At 39.5% G+C, this 14,112-nt stretch overlaps 1 protein-coding gene across 1 annotated transcript in view; it reads left to right on the top strand.

Moving 5' to 3' along the window:
* Positions 1-14,112, top strand: part of pde8a (phosphodiesterase 8A) — a 64,536-nt gene that overhangs the window by 45,895 nt on the left and 4,529 nt on the right. Inside the window, exons 12-19 of the mRNA XM_042492321.1 lie at positions 1,635-1,712; positions 1,902-1,972; positions 3,534-3,698; positions 7,873-7,921; positions 8,055-8,190; positions 8,294-8,492; positions 9,849-10,066; positions 11,723-11,855. Of these exons, the coding sequence (XP_042348255.1) occupies positions 1,635-1,712; positions 1,902-1,972; positions 3,534-3,698; positions 7,873-7,921; positions 8,055-8,190; positions 8,294-8,492; positions 9,849-10,066; positions 11,723-11,855 (1,049 nt within the window). The remainder of the gene's footprint in view (positions 1-1,634; positions 1,713-1,901; positions 1,973-3,533; positions 3,699-7,872; positions 7,922-8,054; positions 8,191-8,293; positions 8,493-9,848; positions 10,067-11,722; positions 11,856-14,112) is intronic.

The raw sequence follows: 14,112 nt of genomic DNA on the forward strand, positions 1-14,112 counted from the left end.
GAAGGATTTAAATCAAATCCTTCACATTTGATTGGACTGCTAAAAGTCAGTTGACCTGGAAATCAGTGGGATACTTAGCTACAGCAAAGTAGCTGCTGAGCGAGCTGTTGGCTCCACACACACACACACACACACACACACACACACACACACACACACACCTTTAGATCAAGAAGAGGATGAGGGAGAGATGAATAAGTTAGACCTCTGCTACATCGGTTTTGAAATGGAGACAAAGTTTGGTTGAGCAGTGATATCCAAACACACATCTGTCAGGTGGTGAAGTGCAGTTTTATATGACCAGTGTGGTTAGCCACCCAGTGTCTCATTTGATGGGATGAACTTTTGTAAACACCCGTCCAAGATGAGTCATCAAACATCAGACACTGTTTTCGCTGGTTTTAAAGAAAGAGAACAGACAGATTTTGATCTAAAAATGCTCTTATACAGATTTCTTTTTACATATATTTGACATATAATGAGATCAATGATATGTTAACACAGGGACACAGAATAAAAGCTGGAAAATGTTGGGGGTTTTTTTAATGGGGATTTCACATATTTTGTTGTACATTTAAAAAATATTTTTTTTCATGTGTCTGTTATTTTGAACTATAATACACAATAACCTTTAAGTCTTTCCTGCCCACCTATGTGTCTTTTTGACACTGTATACTTTGTCTCCACAAAATCCCGATAATAGTAAAATAATATCTCTGTTAACGAAATGAACACTAAAAAAGTATTTAAAACATCAATTGTAAACTGGATGACATGTTCATTTAGTACAGTAAACACACACACACACACACACACACACACACACACACACACACACACTGTAGTTTATTTCGAGTCATTCTGCTGCTGTAAAATACTTAGCGGCAAATGGTTACTAATCTACAGCCATAAATAGTCTCAAATAAAGACACTATTTACCATACACCACAAATGTCCTGTGTGAGAAACATTTGCTAAAAACCACAGCAACCATATGTTTTAAATTACTGAGCCCTTCAAAAAAATTATTCTTTTAAATTTTTGACCATTTAAAAAGGCTGAGGGCCATGTGGAAGTCAAAACATACTGAAATGGACTAAAACATAGTTTGTTTTTAACTTTTTATGGTATTTGTTGACAATAAGAAAAGTATAGATTAACACCAGCCTTATCCCTTAAATGTCTAGGACAAATCCTACAATCGAAAATAGAATTTAAAAAAATATATAATATTTACTATTTTCAACTTAAGGATTTGACCTGTGAGAGTGATTTTTACAATATCAATTTTTTTCTAATTTTGAGTGTTTCCATTTGCTTGTTTGAATGTTACTACAATTTTTTATATGATATAAAGTTATTACATTTTACTTTTTTGGGTCTTTGCCGTCGGACTCACTTTTTACCAACTTTGACCATTTATTACAAGTTTACTGGATTAAAACCTCAGAACTAAATGTATGAATAACCACAGTAAATCATGAAAAACGGACCACAAAGTTCGGGTTAGACTGATTAAGACATGTCCTCCTATTGCCAGGAATATTGTGATGGGGGGCCGAAGCCAGCCATGTCACTTAACTTGAACTGTGTTTGTGTGTGCGTGTAAATCTAAAGTGTTTTCTTCTCCCCAGACATCCAATCCAGTAAGCACAAAGACCGGAGGAAAGGCTCTCTGGACGTTAGATCCACAACGTCTCGGGGGAGCGATGGTGAGAGTGTAGGGAGATAGATGATGGAAACTCTGGGCGTTACTTATATAACTTTCTCTGTTTGCTGTTTGCATCAAGTGTTGATTGGACATGCATGCAAACACGCTCATTATATGGAAAACTGCAGCTCAATTTGTTGATGAATTCTAACGTGAGGGTGTTGTTTTTTATTTTTTTTCATCCTTACAGGGAGCTCACAGAGAAGGCACTCCTCAATGGCCCGAATCCACTCCATGACTATAGAGGCTCCCATCACCAAGGTTGGTTCATCTCGCTCCCCATCACCCCTGCAGGCTCCATCATATGATTAGCACTTTGTACTGATGCTTTGCACCTCATGACTGAACTCTTGGGTTATAAAAGTGTCATGACTACCATGAGCACTTCTTGTAAAGCCACTCACACTGAGGCTAGAGGCCACACATACCATGTCAAGAGGAGATAAAACGCCACATTTCATGCATAAGACAGGAACACATGTTCAACCAGAATGGCCTGCTATTTCAGTGGTTTATGCAGTCTGCAGCCTGGATGGTCGGAAACAGAGAAAGTCCCCAGGGATGGGTCATATGACACACTGCAGCTCCACTGCTGTATCGTTTGACTGTGTAGTCAGTCCCTGTAGGCGTCATCCTCTCCAGAATAAAGCTCTGATAGAACTGCTTTTACTGTGTGTGTGTGTGTGTGTGTGTGTGTGTGTGTGTGTGTGTGTGTGTGTGTGTGTGTGTGTGTGTTACCTAGAACTTGAGTTCTTGCACAAGGATGGGTGCTATGCTTTCAAGACGACACCATTATCAATGGTAACCACAATATCTTGACATAGCAAATAGTGGTTTGCTGCTATGTTGATGTTTGTAATGTCACATACAGCTCCATTAACGATGGAGATAAAGAATCGATCTTACATGCTTTTATCCCATATCTCAATTATTGCAACTGTCTCTTCATTCAAAGAAATAGTTTTACATTTTATAAAGTGTTATGTTTGAATGTATATCTTTCCCCTGTTTTTTAAATCTCTATTTTTATCTTATTCTATTTAATTTTTTTTTATTGTATCGTTACTGCAAATTACGCTTTTATAAGCTGAGCTGACCCAGTCTCTCAGCCAATACGTTACATGGTACAGCTAACCCTACATAAGACCAATCTGACCTACTGACATGTGGAACATATTGTTATTTCTTGCTGAGAGTTCAGTGATAAGGTAGATATATCATATCTGTCCATTTAATCTATGATTAAAGCCAGCACCTGGTTTTACTTTCATCTAAATCCATCTACAAGTACTTCTAAAGCTCAGTACTTAGCATGTTATATCTCATTTGATTTATTAGTGCAGAAAATTAAAGAATAGTAAGTACAATTTGTAGTTTTTGCATCAGGTTATCTGTTGGACTGTTTCTTGGCTAACAAAACTAGCTGACAGTAAGGTACAAACATGTGCAAACCAATAGATACAATGATATAAACAGGCTATCAGTGTGAATAAGCAGAATTAAGAGGTGCGACAACATCACCTTTATTTTAACCTTCCAACCATCTTGCTGATTAATTTGCATGGCGTGGCCCATGTTTATACATCAACAGAGGACAGGGCATTGGAATGACCTAAATAAAGTGTCTGAATTCATTTTTATGTGACACTTACCCTGATTTTTACTTCAATTGTCTTCATTTATTTTGTCATATTATCAGAACATGCTATTTTATCTCAGTTGAGTAAATATTTTACTTAACATTATCAGTTGGCTTTTACTGTTGTTAGTTTTTAAAAAGTGCTCTACAAAAAAATATAACCTTACTTATTTCATAATGCAGGTAATCAACATTATCAATGCAGCGCAGGAGAGCAGCCCTATGCCCGTGGCGGAGGCCTTGGATCGGGTACTGGAGATCCTGAGGACGACTGAGCTCTACTCCCCGCAGTTGGGCACCAAGGATGAAGACCCCCATACCAATGACCTCGTGGGGGGGCTGATGACGGTAAGCAGCAGGCCCCGTGGAGCGCAAGGGTCCTTCAAAAAGTCTGAAACACCCAAACAGCTTCCTTCCGCTACGAGTGAATCGACTCCCATATGATAACACACGTCAGAGCGTTTGCTGAATTCCACAGTGATAACACACACGTCTCCGTAAACCATTCACAATGAAACTTGTTAAATGCAAAAATGAGAGAAGCCAGGTGTTCGTGTGGACTTTTTGCGAGGATTTGTGTTCATATTTGGGGGAGAGAGACAGAGACAGAGAGAGAGATTAACAGACAGCAGTGGTGAAGCACACAAGTAAGAGTGCCAAGTTGGCAGTCTTGGCAACAACCCCAGAGGAAGTGTTAGATTGTCCTTTGTGCTCCTGTAGGCTGGAGAGGAAAGCCCACCCCGCCCTCTCTTTCTCCCCCTCTCTGCCCCCCCACCCCCCCCCCTCTCACTCTGCACACATGCACACAGTCACACTCACATGAACCTCTTCCTCTCGACTCCACAGGCCTGGAAACATCCTGTTCTTTGGATCAGATGAATAAGCATGGCTTTACTTATACATGTACACTGTGGATACACAGAGGCAGACACACACAGTCCTTCCACAAAAACATTTGTTCTGCATAAATGATAAAGGCTGATGAAATCAGAAAACCATGATGTGCAAGCTCCGGTTTAGATGTTTATTCATCTACGAACATATGGGTCTGTGAGGTGTATTTGTATGTGTTTGTTGTGTTGGGTCTGAACTCAAATGACACAATTAACATTAAGAGAAGAGTTGTGATCTTTCTGGGGATGAGTCTTAAAATAACCAGTGTGTACAGAGGCAGCGCCACCATGAGACAATGCTGGGGTCAAAGATGAGCCAGTCTCCTCTTCCTTTTTCACTTGTGAAGTAAACATTTCACTCTGCGACACACACCCATGGACTCACTTGCACTCAAAATATGTACAGTATAGCTTGCACCAGAAGACCTGTCATTTTCAAAGTTGAGTGGCGCAACTGTTTTTGAGTGAAGCAGAGGCCTTAATGCTCACAGTATTTTAGTTTCATGGGTTTTTTTTAAAATCTTTTAACTTTTTTATGACATACAATAGCCTGAATGCAGTTTTATAACATATGGCAAAATACTTTTGTCCAGAATGATTATTGCAGCTTCTTGTCATAGCTATTCTTTGAAAGACACATTTAAACCATTTATTTTCTTGATAGACTGTAATGGATGCAAAACTACTGCAATGGTTTTTGCCAACAATTAACAAAAACCAAAAGTCTGCAGTAAGTTCTAGTGGCTCTGTGCTTTGAGCTAAGTGCTACTGTCAATGTGCTAACATGCTGAAGTTTAGCAGGTACATAGTTTAAGGCCTCTAGAACCCAAATCACCAAAAACATTTTAATACGTAATAATAAAAAGCATAAAAAATTATCAGACTTAATCCAAATTTTAAATATTGTCTTTTAGTTTTTTCAGTTTTCTGAAGCTGGGTTGATTTGGGTGTGGTTATCCTTAATCGATATCACAATATGGGTAAAGCCAAAAAAATACAAAGTCGGGGATCAGTTGATACTAATTATTTAACATGCCAAATTGAAATCCCTCAGCGCTGCTTTCAATAGGGTGTTGGGAAACATTTGCTCTGACAATCTATCTCATAGTATAATATAGTAGTTATGTGAAAAAAAAAAAAAAAAAAAAAAAAAAAAAAAAAAAAAAAAATATAGTTCTTAAAATATATTTGTCTGGAAAGTGGATGGATCCACCACACTGCTATTGTAGCTAAAAACAGTTCGATCGATATTTACTTCACCAACACATAGTGTGTTATCCACAGCTGATTCAAATCACAAACATGGAAGAGCTGCCTCATTATACTTCTAACCACTGAGAATCTGAGTTTGATTATTTGGGTGATGAAGTGTTACCCCACTGAAAAGCCCTGTTTACTGTCACAGCATGCAGCACTGCCCAGAGGAAGACAAATGTCATAATGGAATAATTTATTGCAGATTATCTAACATGTGTACATCAATTATCACAGTGTCTTTTCTGACACAACTATTACAGTTCATAAATATGGAAATCATTTTCTAAACTGCATATTGGTTCCATTATTAAGCTCAGCTTGGCTGCCTCATCTCTCCCCTCTCCCTGTTGTGCTCGTGGGGGGAACGATATGAGGTGTCAACATAACATTGCCTCCAAAATATTGTGTAACAGCACAGATGAAAGAACACTCATAAAAGTGTTAATATGAAAAAGCTGGAACATCCATTTCTTTGTTTCCTCTGATTTATTTTACTGAAGGCAGAGGAAGGTAGAAGGTAGATTTATTATTCGAAATTACATTTGTCCTTGATCCTGCGGACATCCAGATGTCCCAGGAGGATAGTCGGCAGGAGTAGGCCCCCCCAGCGTCGTTTGTCACAGTACTGGAGGCCAGCGCCCAATCTAACCTGTGTAATGGCAACAACTGAAAATTTGCTGAATGGCGGGGGTCGGTTCTGCCCTGTTCCCTGGAGCTGGGGTCTGGCTGGATGCGGGTTGTTGCGGCCGCTAACTGGGGGTGTGTCTGCAGAGCTGCTGCCTTCCCCCCCTTGGCGAGGTCATCTGTAGCAGCGGGGAGTGATACTGGATTCACACTGGATGCAGACTGGCTGCAAAACACTCTGCTTTTCCATAGTGCACTAGCATCTTGCTTCCGGTGCCCGCGATGAGCCATCAGACCTTTCATGCTGGACACTCCACTGCCCCGAGCTCTGCAACAAGCTCACAAAATGCAGAGATAGTTTTACTTAAATTTTAGCGTCTGGTCTATTTTTCCTCAAGCTGCAAGCGAATCTGGCTGGAAAACACACTCAATGCTCTGTTGTGAATGACATAAAGGATAAATTAGATATGATATACACGATATGACCGTAATAAATGCTAAAATAAAATGCTCCACAATGTTAGTTGTGTTAAAACAGCAGAAGAGAGACAAGCAGACACACAGACACAGACAAGCTCACAGAGATGAACACACACACACACACACACACACACTGAAACACAGACACACAGCCAGAGACACACAAGCAAGCAGGGACAGAGAGATCTCTGTGTGATTCGAAAGGAGCAGAGAAGGAGAATCGCTGCTGACCTGCAAGGAGATATGTGCTCCTGGTGTGAACAGTCAGGCGACTGCTGATGGGCGGCTGGGAGACAATTAACATATCAGGGTAATTCCACATCCAGTGTGAAGCCAGCATGAGGTGGAGCACTGTGATTTGAAGATTGCTAAAATTTTAGCAACATATCTTATATATCTCTTTATCTTAAACTCTTTGCCAATTTTGACTTTTACTAACTGTCAGACGTTCTTTTAGACTCTCTTTTGATAATTCAGTCTTCCTTTTTTGGGTTGCTTTGCAGTGTAGGCAGTTTTTGCAAACGCTGGGAGCAAATTTCTCTGCAGCATTCTAGGCTATTTGCTTACTTACTTAGTCCTCTTCTTCCCAAAGGGGAAATGAAGTTTTGACAATCTGACGCCATTCATCTCGGTCTTTTAGTTTTCCGACCTCTGCACCTTAGTTTTAAGGTGCAGAGGTCTCATGTTCTCTCAGATTATTTATTCACAATATGCTGTATGCTGTTTATTAAGGACGTTTTGACCAGTGATGGCAAAATTAAACTGCCAACCCCAGCTTTAAAGGGTTTTAGGTTGTCTTTAGATCCTCAGAAATGTTTATTATTAGTAGTATTAGTATTTGTCTGAAATGTGGTCATAGCTCTTTAGAAATGTTAAAAACAAACTGAAAACACTAAATGACGAATTTAGTTGGACATAATCTGTCCAGATACTCCTGGTGCACACATGATGTGCAAGTCACAGTAACATGACTGTTCTCACCCAACTTCCTTCACTCTAAAGTCCGAGCTGATGTCTGTGTTCCTAGCAGCTTAATTTAGCACAGATGACTTTTACATCAGATCTAATGTCAGAGTAAATGTCTCAAAGGATCCAAATAATTACCATCCAAATGTATTTTGAAGGCCTTTGCAGTTTTTTTTCTGACAAGTGTGATGCTCCTGCTCTTGAGCTGAACTCATTGCTGTTGCCTTTTTAAAAGGATGTATGACACAGTCTGTTTTTTACACTCTCTACCTCATTACCGACTCTTTCTTTCTTGTTCACAGGATGGTTTACGCAGATTGTCAGGAAATGAATACATCCTTTCCACAAAACGTAAGTTTGCACACAACATACAGGAGAGATTCTGATTCTGGTATAAAGAGTGATGCTATGTTTTAGTTATGTTTATTTTTTCCTAGTCTCTTAGTCTTAATGCCTCCTTTCTTGTATCTTCCTTTGCTCACAGAGCCCCACCATATCCCCAGTCACCTGACAACTCCTCTGTCTTTAAATGACATCCCCCCTCGTATCGCCCAGACCATGGAGAACGAGGAATCTTGGGACTTTGACATCATCAACTTGGAAGCTGCAACCATGAAACGGTGAGGCAACAACACAGTTAGGGCAACAGAGGAATTGTGTCAAATTTTTTTAAAGCTTCAGGTGAGAGTTAATGTTAAACCACTATGCTGAATCCTCCCACAGGCCTTTGACCTACTTGGGCATGAAGATCTTCTCCAGATTTGGGGTCTGCGAGTTCTTAAACTGCCCTGAGGCCACTTTGCGCTCCTGGCTACAAGTGATTGAAGCTAACTACCACTCCAGTAACTCCTACCACAACTCTTCTCACGCAGCTGATGTCCTGCACGCAACGGCGTATTTTCTCTGCAAGGAGAGGGTCAAGGTAAATTACCAAATAGTAATGATTATTAATAAAGCATACGATTTTAAGAACGCATGGCAAACTTACAAAACATACTACTTGTCAAAATATTTTATAATTTTGACAGCGGTCACTTTGACAAAGTTCAAGACATGTACACTGTAAATTGATGCATAGAATACACACACACAAACACACACACACACACACCACAACACACACACACACCCACCCAAACACACACACACACACACACACACATCTATACACACACATACATGAATTAGTGCATACAAATTGACAAGAATGCAGGAATATAAGTATTTGATGCTTTAAACTTTCTGGCTGCTGCTTTTTTGCTCTGTGTTTGGTAATACTCACTTCTTCACTTGCCTTTTTGTTTTATCTTTGCATTATGCTGCAGCCACACTGCCCAAAGTGTTATATAAATGTAAATGCAACGTGCAAAAAAAAAGTCATGAAAAAATGCGAAACTACATGGCTGTATACTTCAACACGTTGCTCAAAGTCACCATATTGATTCTAGCATCAGCATGTCCCACAGGCTGCCATCCTTTCGTTCACCATACCTTTGGCTGTGGGCCAAAATATTTACAGTATCTAGATGCTGGGATTTTGCTACTATCAGGCGCAGCTCTCTGCACAGTCTCGAGTGTCAGGTGTCCCGTCTGATCCTACGTTATCCAAGAGAGTCGTGGTTTCGGTCCAGGTGTGTCAGTGGCTCAGTGACTGTGTGAGGCCGTGCACTGGCTAAGCTGATTACCAAACTGTCTATTTCTGATCTCAGTGGAGTGATCTTTCATTGGCTTAGCCAGTGAACTGTGAAGTTACGTCACCCAAGGTTAATGAATCCCTGGAACTCTGCAGACAGGTTAGCAGGTCTGTTATGTTGCACATTAATTTGGAAATGGACTTATTTTGATGATCTGTATACTGGACTTTTTATTAGGGCTGTGCCGAGTACTTCAAACCTTTGAAGCTTCATTTATAACGTTGAAACTGGTATTTGTGCACAGTTGTAGATAAACACTCAGCTAAACTGTAAGTTAATTTTCCTTAAAATAATCTTGGAAACTGATTGCCTTGAAAAAGGAAAGTAAATATAACTTAAAATTAACTTTGAACTTAAAATTAATGTTTACTTTATATCTAAGTGTCAAGTTTACTTGAAATGTAGCTGTATTTACTGAATTTTGTGAAGTTTTTGCAACTTCAAAATGTCAAGTGACAAATTCCTTTATTCTTTTTAAGTGTTAGCAAACTTCAGAGTTCATCATTCAGCACTGTTGACCAAGTCGGTAATATAGCAGACCTTTCCTTTTAATGCCCAACAATCTTTCCCATCTGCCCCAACAGCAAAGCTTGGATCCCATTGACGAAGTGGCTGCACTTATTGCTGCTACTGTGCACGATGTGGACCACCCAGGCCGCACCAACAGCTTCCTGTGCAACGCAGGAAGCGAGCTGGCCATCCTCTACAATGACACTGCTGTGCTAGAGAGCCACCATGCAGCACTGGCCTTCCAGATCACCACAAGAGACGACAAGTGCAACATCTTCAAAAACATTGAAAGGTAGGAGATTAATTACACAAGTTAACCCAGAGAAAATTAAAGTTGTCATTATCTGTTTGTCTCCACTGTTCATAGATCATCAGACATAAAACTTAACTTCACCATTCTTCTAAACTATCGAAGTTAAGGGGATGAAGAAGTATGGTGTTACAAGTCTTAAACTACTCGTCAATACAAAGACCTCAGGTGGTCTAATCACATAAGTGCACTGTGTCCTTAAGGGATAATATTGCTTCCATATAAGGAAGAATCCAAAAACGGAAAAAACTCGATGAATTTAAGCACTGTAATAATAGATCAGAATTAGCAACAGCAAAACTACATCAAAACATCCTTTACAAACTCTTGCACAACTCAACTCCCAAAACACATGCATTCATTAAACAGTCTCAAACAAGGACGAGTATGGCACCTGCACAGTTTATGCAGAAGTGTTTTAAATAGTGAGGTTTCAGGAAAAATGCATGTGTTTGGGAAATACTGAGCATACGACTATAGATAAATGAGACTTGGATTATGCTGCATGAGTTGTGTGAGAGTTTGTAAACCAGTGTTTTGTTAAAGTTTTGTCGTTGTTAAACGTGGTCCCCTATGACTTAAATTAATCAAGAATTTTCAGAGTTTTTGGATTCTTCATTGACTGGAAGCATGCAAGAAAAACCTTTTCTTTCTGAATTTTTGAGTGATTGACATACAGTATAAATCATCATTTGGGGGATGCAGTGTTCCATGAAGCAATCATAATAGAAACCCAATCATTTAAATGTGTTTTGCAAGTTTGTTTTATTAAATAAACAAATATTCTATACTTGATACAAAATATTTGTGACACGTATCCATAGAAGCTATATTAGACAGATGTAATAGACAGATATACAGACAATAACACTAGGCAGTTATAATAATGTATGTGGTGATTTGATAAGAGTCCTGGAATATATTATATATTAGAATATATCAGGAAGGGCATGGGTGGATAATGATTGTGTGTGTGCATATTTGGATGTCTGTATGAGAGGCAACAATATGTACGTTTTACTGATTCTGGACAGATAGTTGTGTTGAGTAAGGAGCTGGCTATGGGATGTGTGGCAGAGAGAAAAAAAAAAGTCATAGTGACAGTAAATGCATCTGTTGGTATAGAAATATCAATATGATCATTAAGAAACAATGAAATTATTTGATAATCATATAATAAGCAATTTATGTATCTTAAATATTATATATCATTTTATAAGATTAAGAAAAATCCTATTTTATGTCATGAAACCTTGTGATACAGACATCACCTGAAGTGTCATAAGTTGTTATGTAAAGTCTACATATGTACAGATGAAAGCAATACTGTGTGTGTGTGTGTGTGTGTGTGTGTGTGTGTGTTTGTGCGTGCGTGCGTGTGTGTGTGTGTGTTGACAGCGGCAGGGTAGTAATGTGATTTGAGTCCCAAAGCAGAATAGCTCACATGTGCTGGTCCCCTCAGAGGGGGAAGGTGAACAAAGCATCCATTCATGGCCACTGTCACTGCAGTCAGAAGGGGAAAACTGTTCACACGGGTTTCCATGCTATTTACCACACTGTCATCTCCCTCGCTCTGTTTTTCTCCTCCCCATGCCTCCCCCTCCTTCATCTGATTTCTGTCCATCTCCGTCTCTCTAGGAATGAATATCGAACACTACGACAGGCCATCATTGATATGGTGCTGGCAACTGAGATGACCAAACACTTTGAACATGTCAACAAATTTGTCAACAGCATCAACAAGCCACTGGCTGCTCTGGAGGAGAACGGGGTAAGATTTTTAAAATGCTGAAATGCTTTCAGATGTTTTTTTATTTGTCATACCTGTGTAGAAATAGTAGTCCTTATTGTAGCATTTTTTTCTAGTTTTGTTTTGCAGAGCAGGAAGAACACAGGAGCTTTCAGACACTAGATAAACACAGTTACTGTAATCTCATTCTGTCTCACACTGTGGCAGAGCAGTACTCAACAGTATGCGAGAAACAATAGTTAAAGAACTTGAGAGACGGTGAAAGTGGTTCAGGGGACGTGTGGCCTGTTGTTGCCTCGGCGCAGATATCTTTGTGGGGGGAGAATTTTACAACTTGGTACCATCTTTCTCGTGTGTATGTGGAATGCTCAACACAGACTTTTAAAAGTTGTCTTGCCCTTTAAAGGCAGAAGTGATCCAAGTAATTGATTTGATGTTGGTTTTTCTCTAAATTGTTATACAGAGTGCACTTTCCACTTTCAGAACTTACCAGTTTATACAAATTAAACATTTATAGCAGGGATAGGCAGAAATCTGGAAAAGAAAAAAGGGCAAAATTTAAAAATACGTTCTCCCCACTCTATCCTAAGCCCCCCTCCACCAGACATGTGCATGTGTCATACAGTAACCCATTGATTCCAATACATTGATTTATTTAATCTTATTTTTTTGTAGAGTTGCATTTATTCAGCCATTCCTTGCCCCAATCTTTCTCTTTATTTATCAGACCACAAATGAGACAAGAGTTAGCAAGCTAGCCCCCCCACTGTCCCTCCTCGGTCCCTGCCTCTGTGGACTGCTTCCCTCGGAGCAGAGTGGGCAGCGTCTCAGCTCGGTCGACGGTTGTAGCAACTCTAAGCCAGCAAAAAAAAACTGGTTCAGAACCAGGAAAGTTGGTTGTCAGCAGGATTAAAAAAATAGCAGGATTTCCTGGCCCTTAAGTGCCAACTGTGACAATATCAGTGAACAGGTAATCGATGTAATCTGCGATTTTGCTACCCTTGTGTTGTTTCTGTCCTGAATTGTGCATCTCCCTCCACTGATGACACATCCTTGTTTACAATGGTTCTGCTCAAAAAACACAAGGCAGGATTCCATTGACCTTCCAATTGCGCAAATTGAAATTGCAAATGTAAAATACACATAATGGAAATAAATCAGTTAAAAAAAAAAAAACCCATTTATTGCAAAAAAGTTTTTACACTTGCATGAGGTGGTATTTCAGGCGATCCGAAAAAGCCATATTTCGCAAAACTGCAATGGAAACCCTTTTTTCTCTTTTATAGGACACATGGCACTATGGTTATGCGCTTGTTGGTAGGAACTGGCTCTCTCGTGATGCAGCAGGCGTAAAGAGGTGTTATTGCATTGCAGAACTCAAAAGTAGAGCCGATCATCCAAAAGTTTTGAATTCACAATTCTTATCATGGACTATCACCAGAAATTCCTCATACGTGGCCACTCTCATATATGAGCGGCTTGCCTTCTCATTATCACTCACATAACACGCCCATGTCCTCTTCGAATAAGAAATAATGAGTCAGTGTAATGCCTGCAATAGAAATAAACCTGTTAATGTTTTGAACATCCATTGTCAGGCTTCTTGGAATGTTATTGCAAGAGAAGTCACATAACATCACTCAGTGGAAACACAAGCATTTCGCAATTGTGTTTTATCGACATTTCGAAAATATTGCCTACATTTTATGCAGATCTGTAATAGAAGCCCACCTCCTGGCTGGTTTGCTAGATAGCACAGAGTTTCCAAGAATCCTTAACAGAACCAATTCAATAACCAAAACTAATTTGGTTGAAAAGGGGTAACTGTGATTGAAGACTCTAGCGAATGTAAGCTACATAAACATGAACCTGAAGCAGCAGTCATGAGTCTTTCTTTCCTGTTAGCAGAAGGCTAAACTATTAGCAACATTGTCTCTTCATCTCAGAAAGCTTAGATGATATTAACACGTTTTTTATTTTGTTTATTGTCATATTCCCTTTTTTAGAAGTCCGTCTTCCTTTCTTAGGTTGCTTTGCATTGAAGGCATTTGTTGCCAATGCTGAAATAGTAACTTTCTCTGCAAGATTCGCAGCCATTGAGTCAGGATTTCACTAAACAGATGTGCAAGTGCATCTGCATTTGTAGACCTACCAATAGTAACGCCCTCTGTGATTGACCAGAGTCTCCCATCACAGCCTAGATGTTCTAAAACCTGAAAACAGAGCCAAGAGGAGGTGCAAAAGTCTCATTTTCTCTCAGACCACTTGAATTCCAATT

Source organism: Plectropomus leopardus, chromosome 1, assembly GCF_008729295.1.
Source record: "Plectropomus leopardus isolate mb chromosome 1, YSFRI_Pleo_2.0, whole genome shotgun sequence".
NCBI classification, from domain to species: Eukaryota; Metazoa; Chordata; class Actinopteri; order Perciformes; family Serranidae; genus Plectropomus; species Plectropomus leopardus.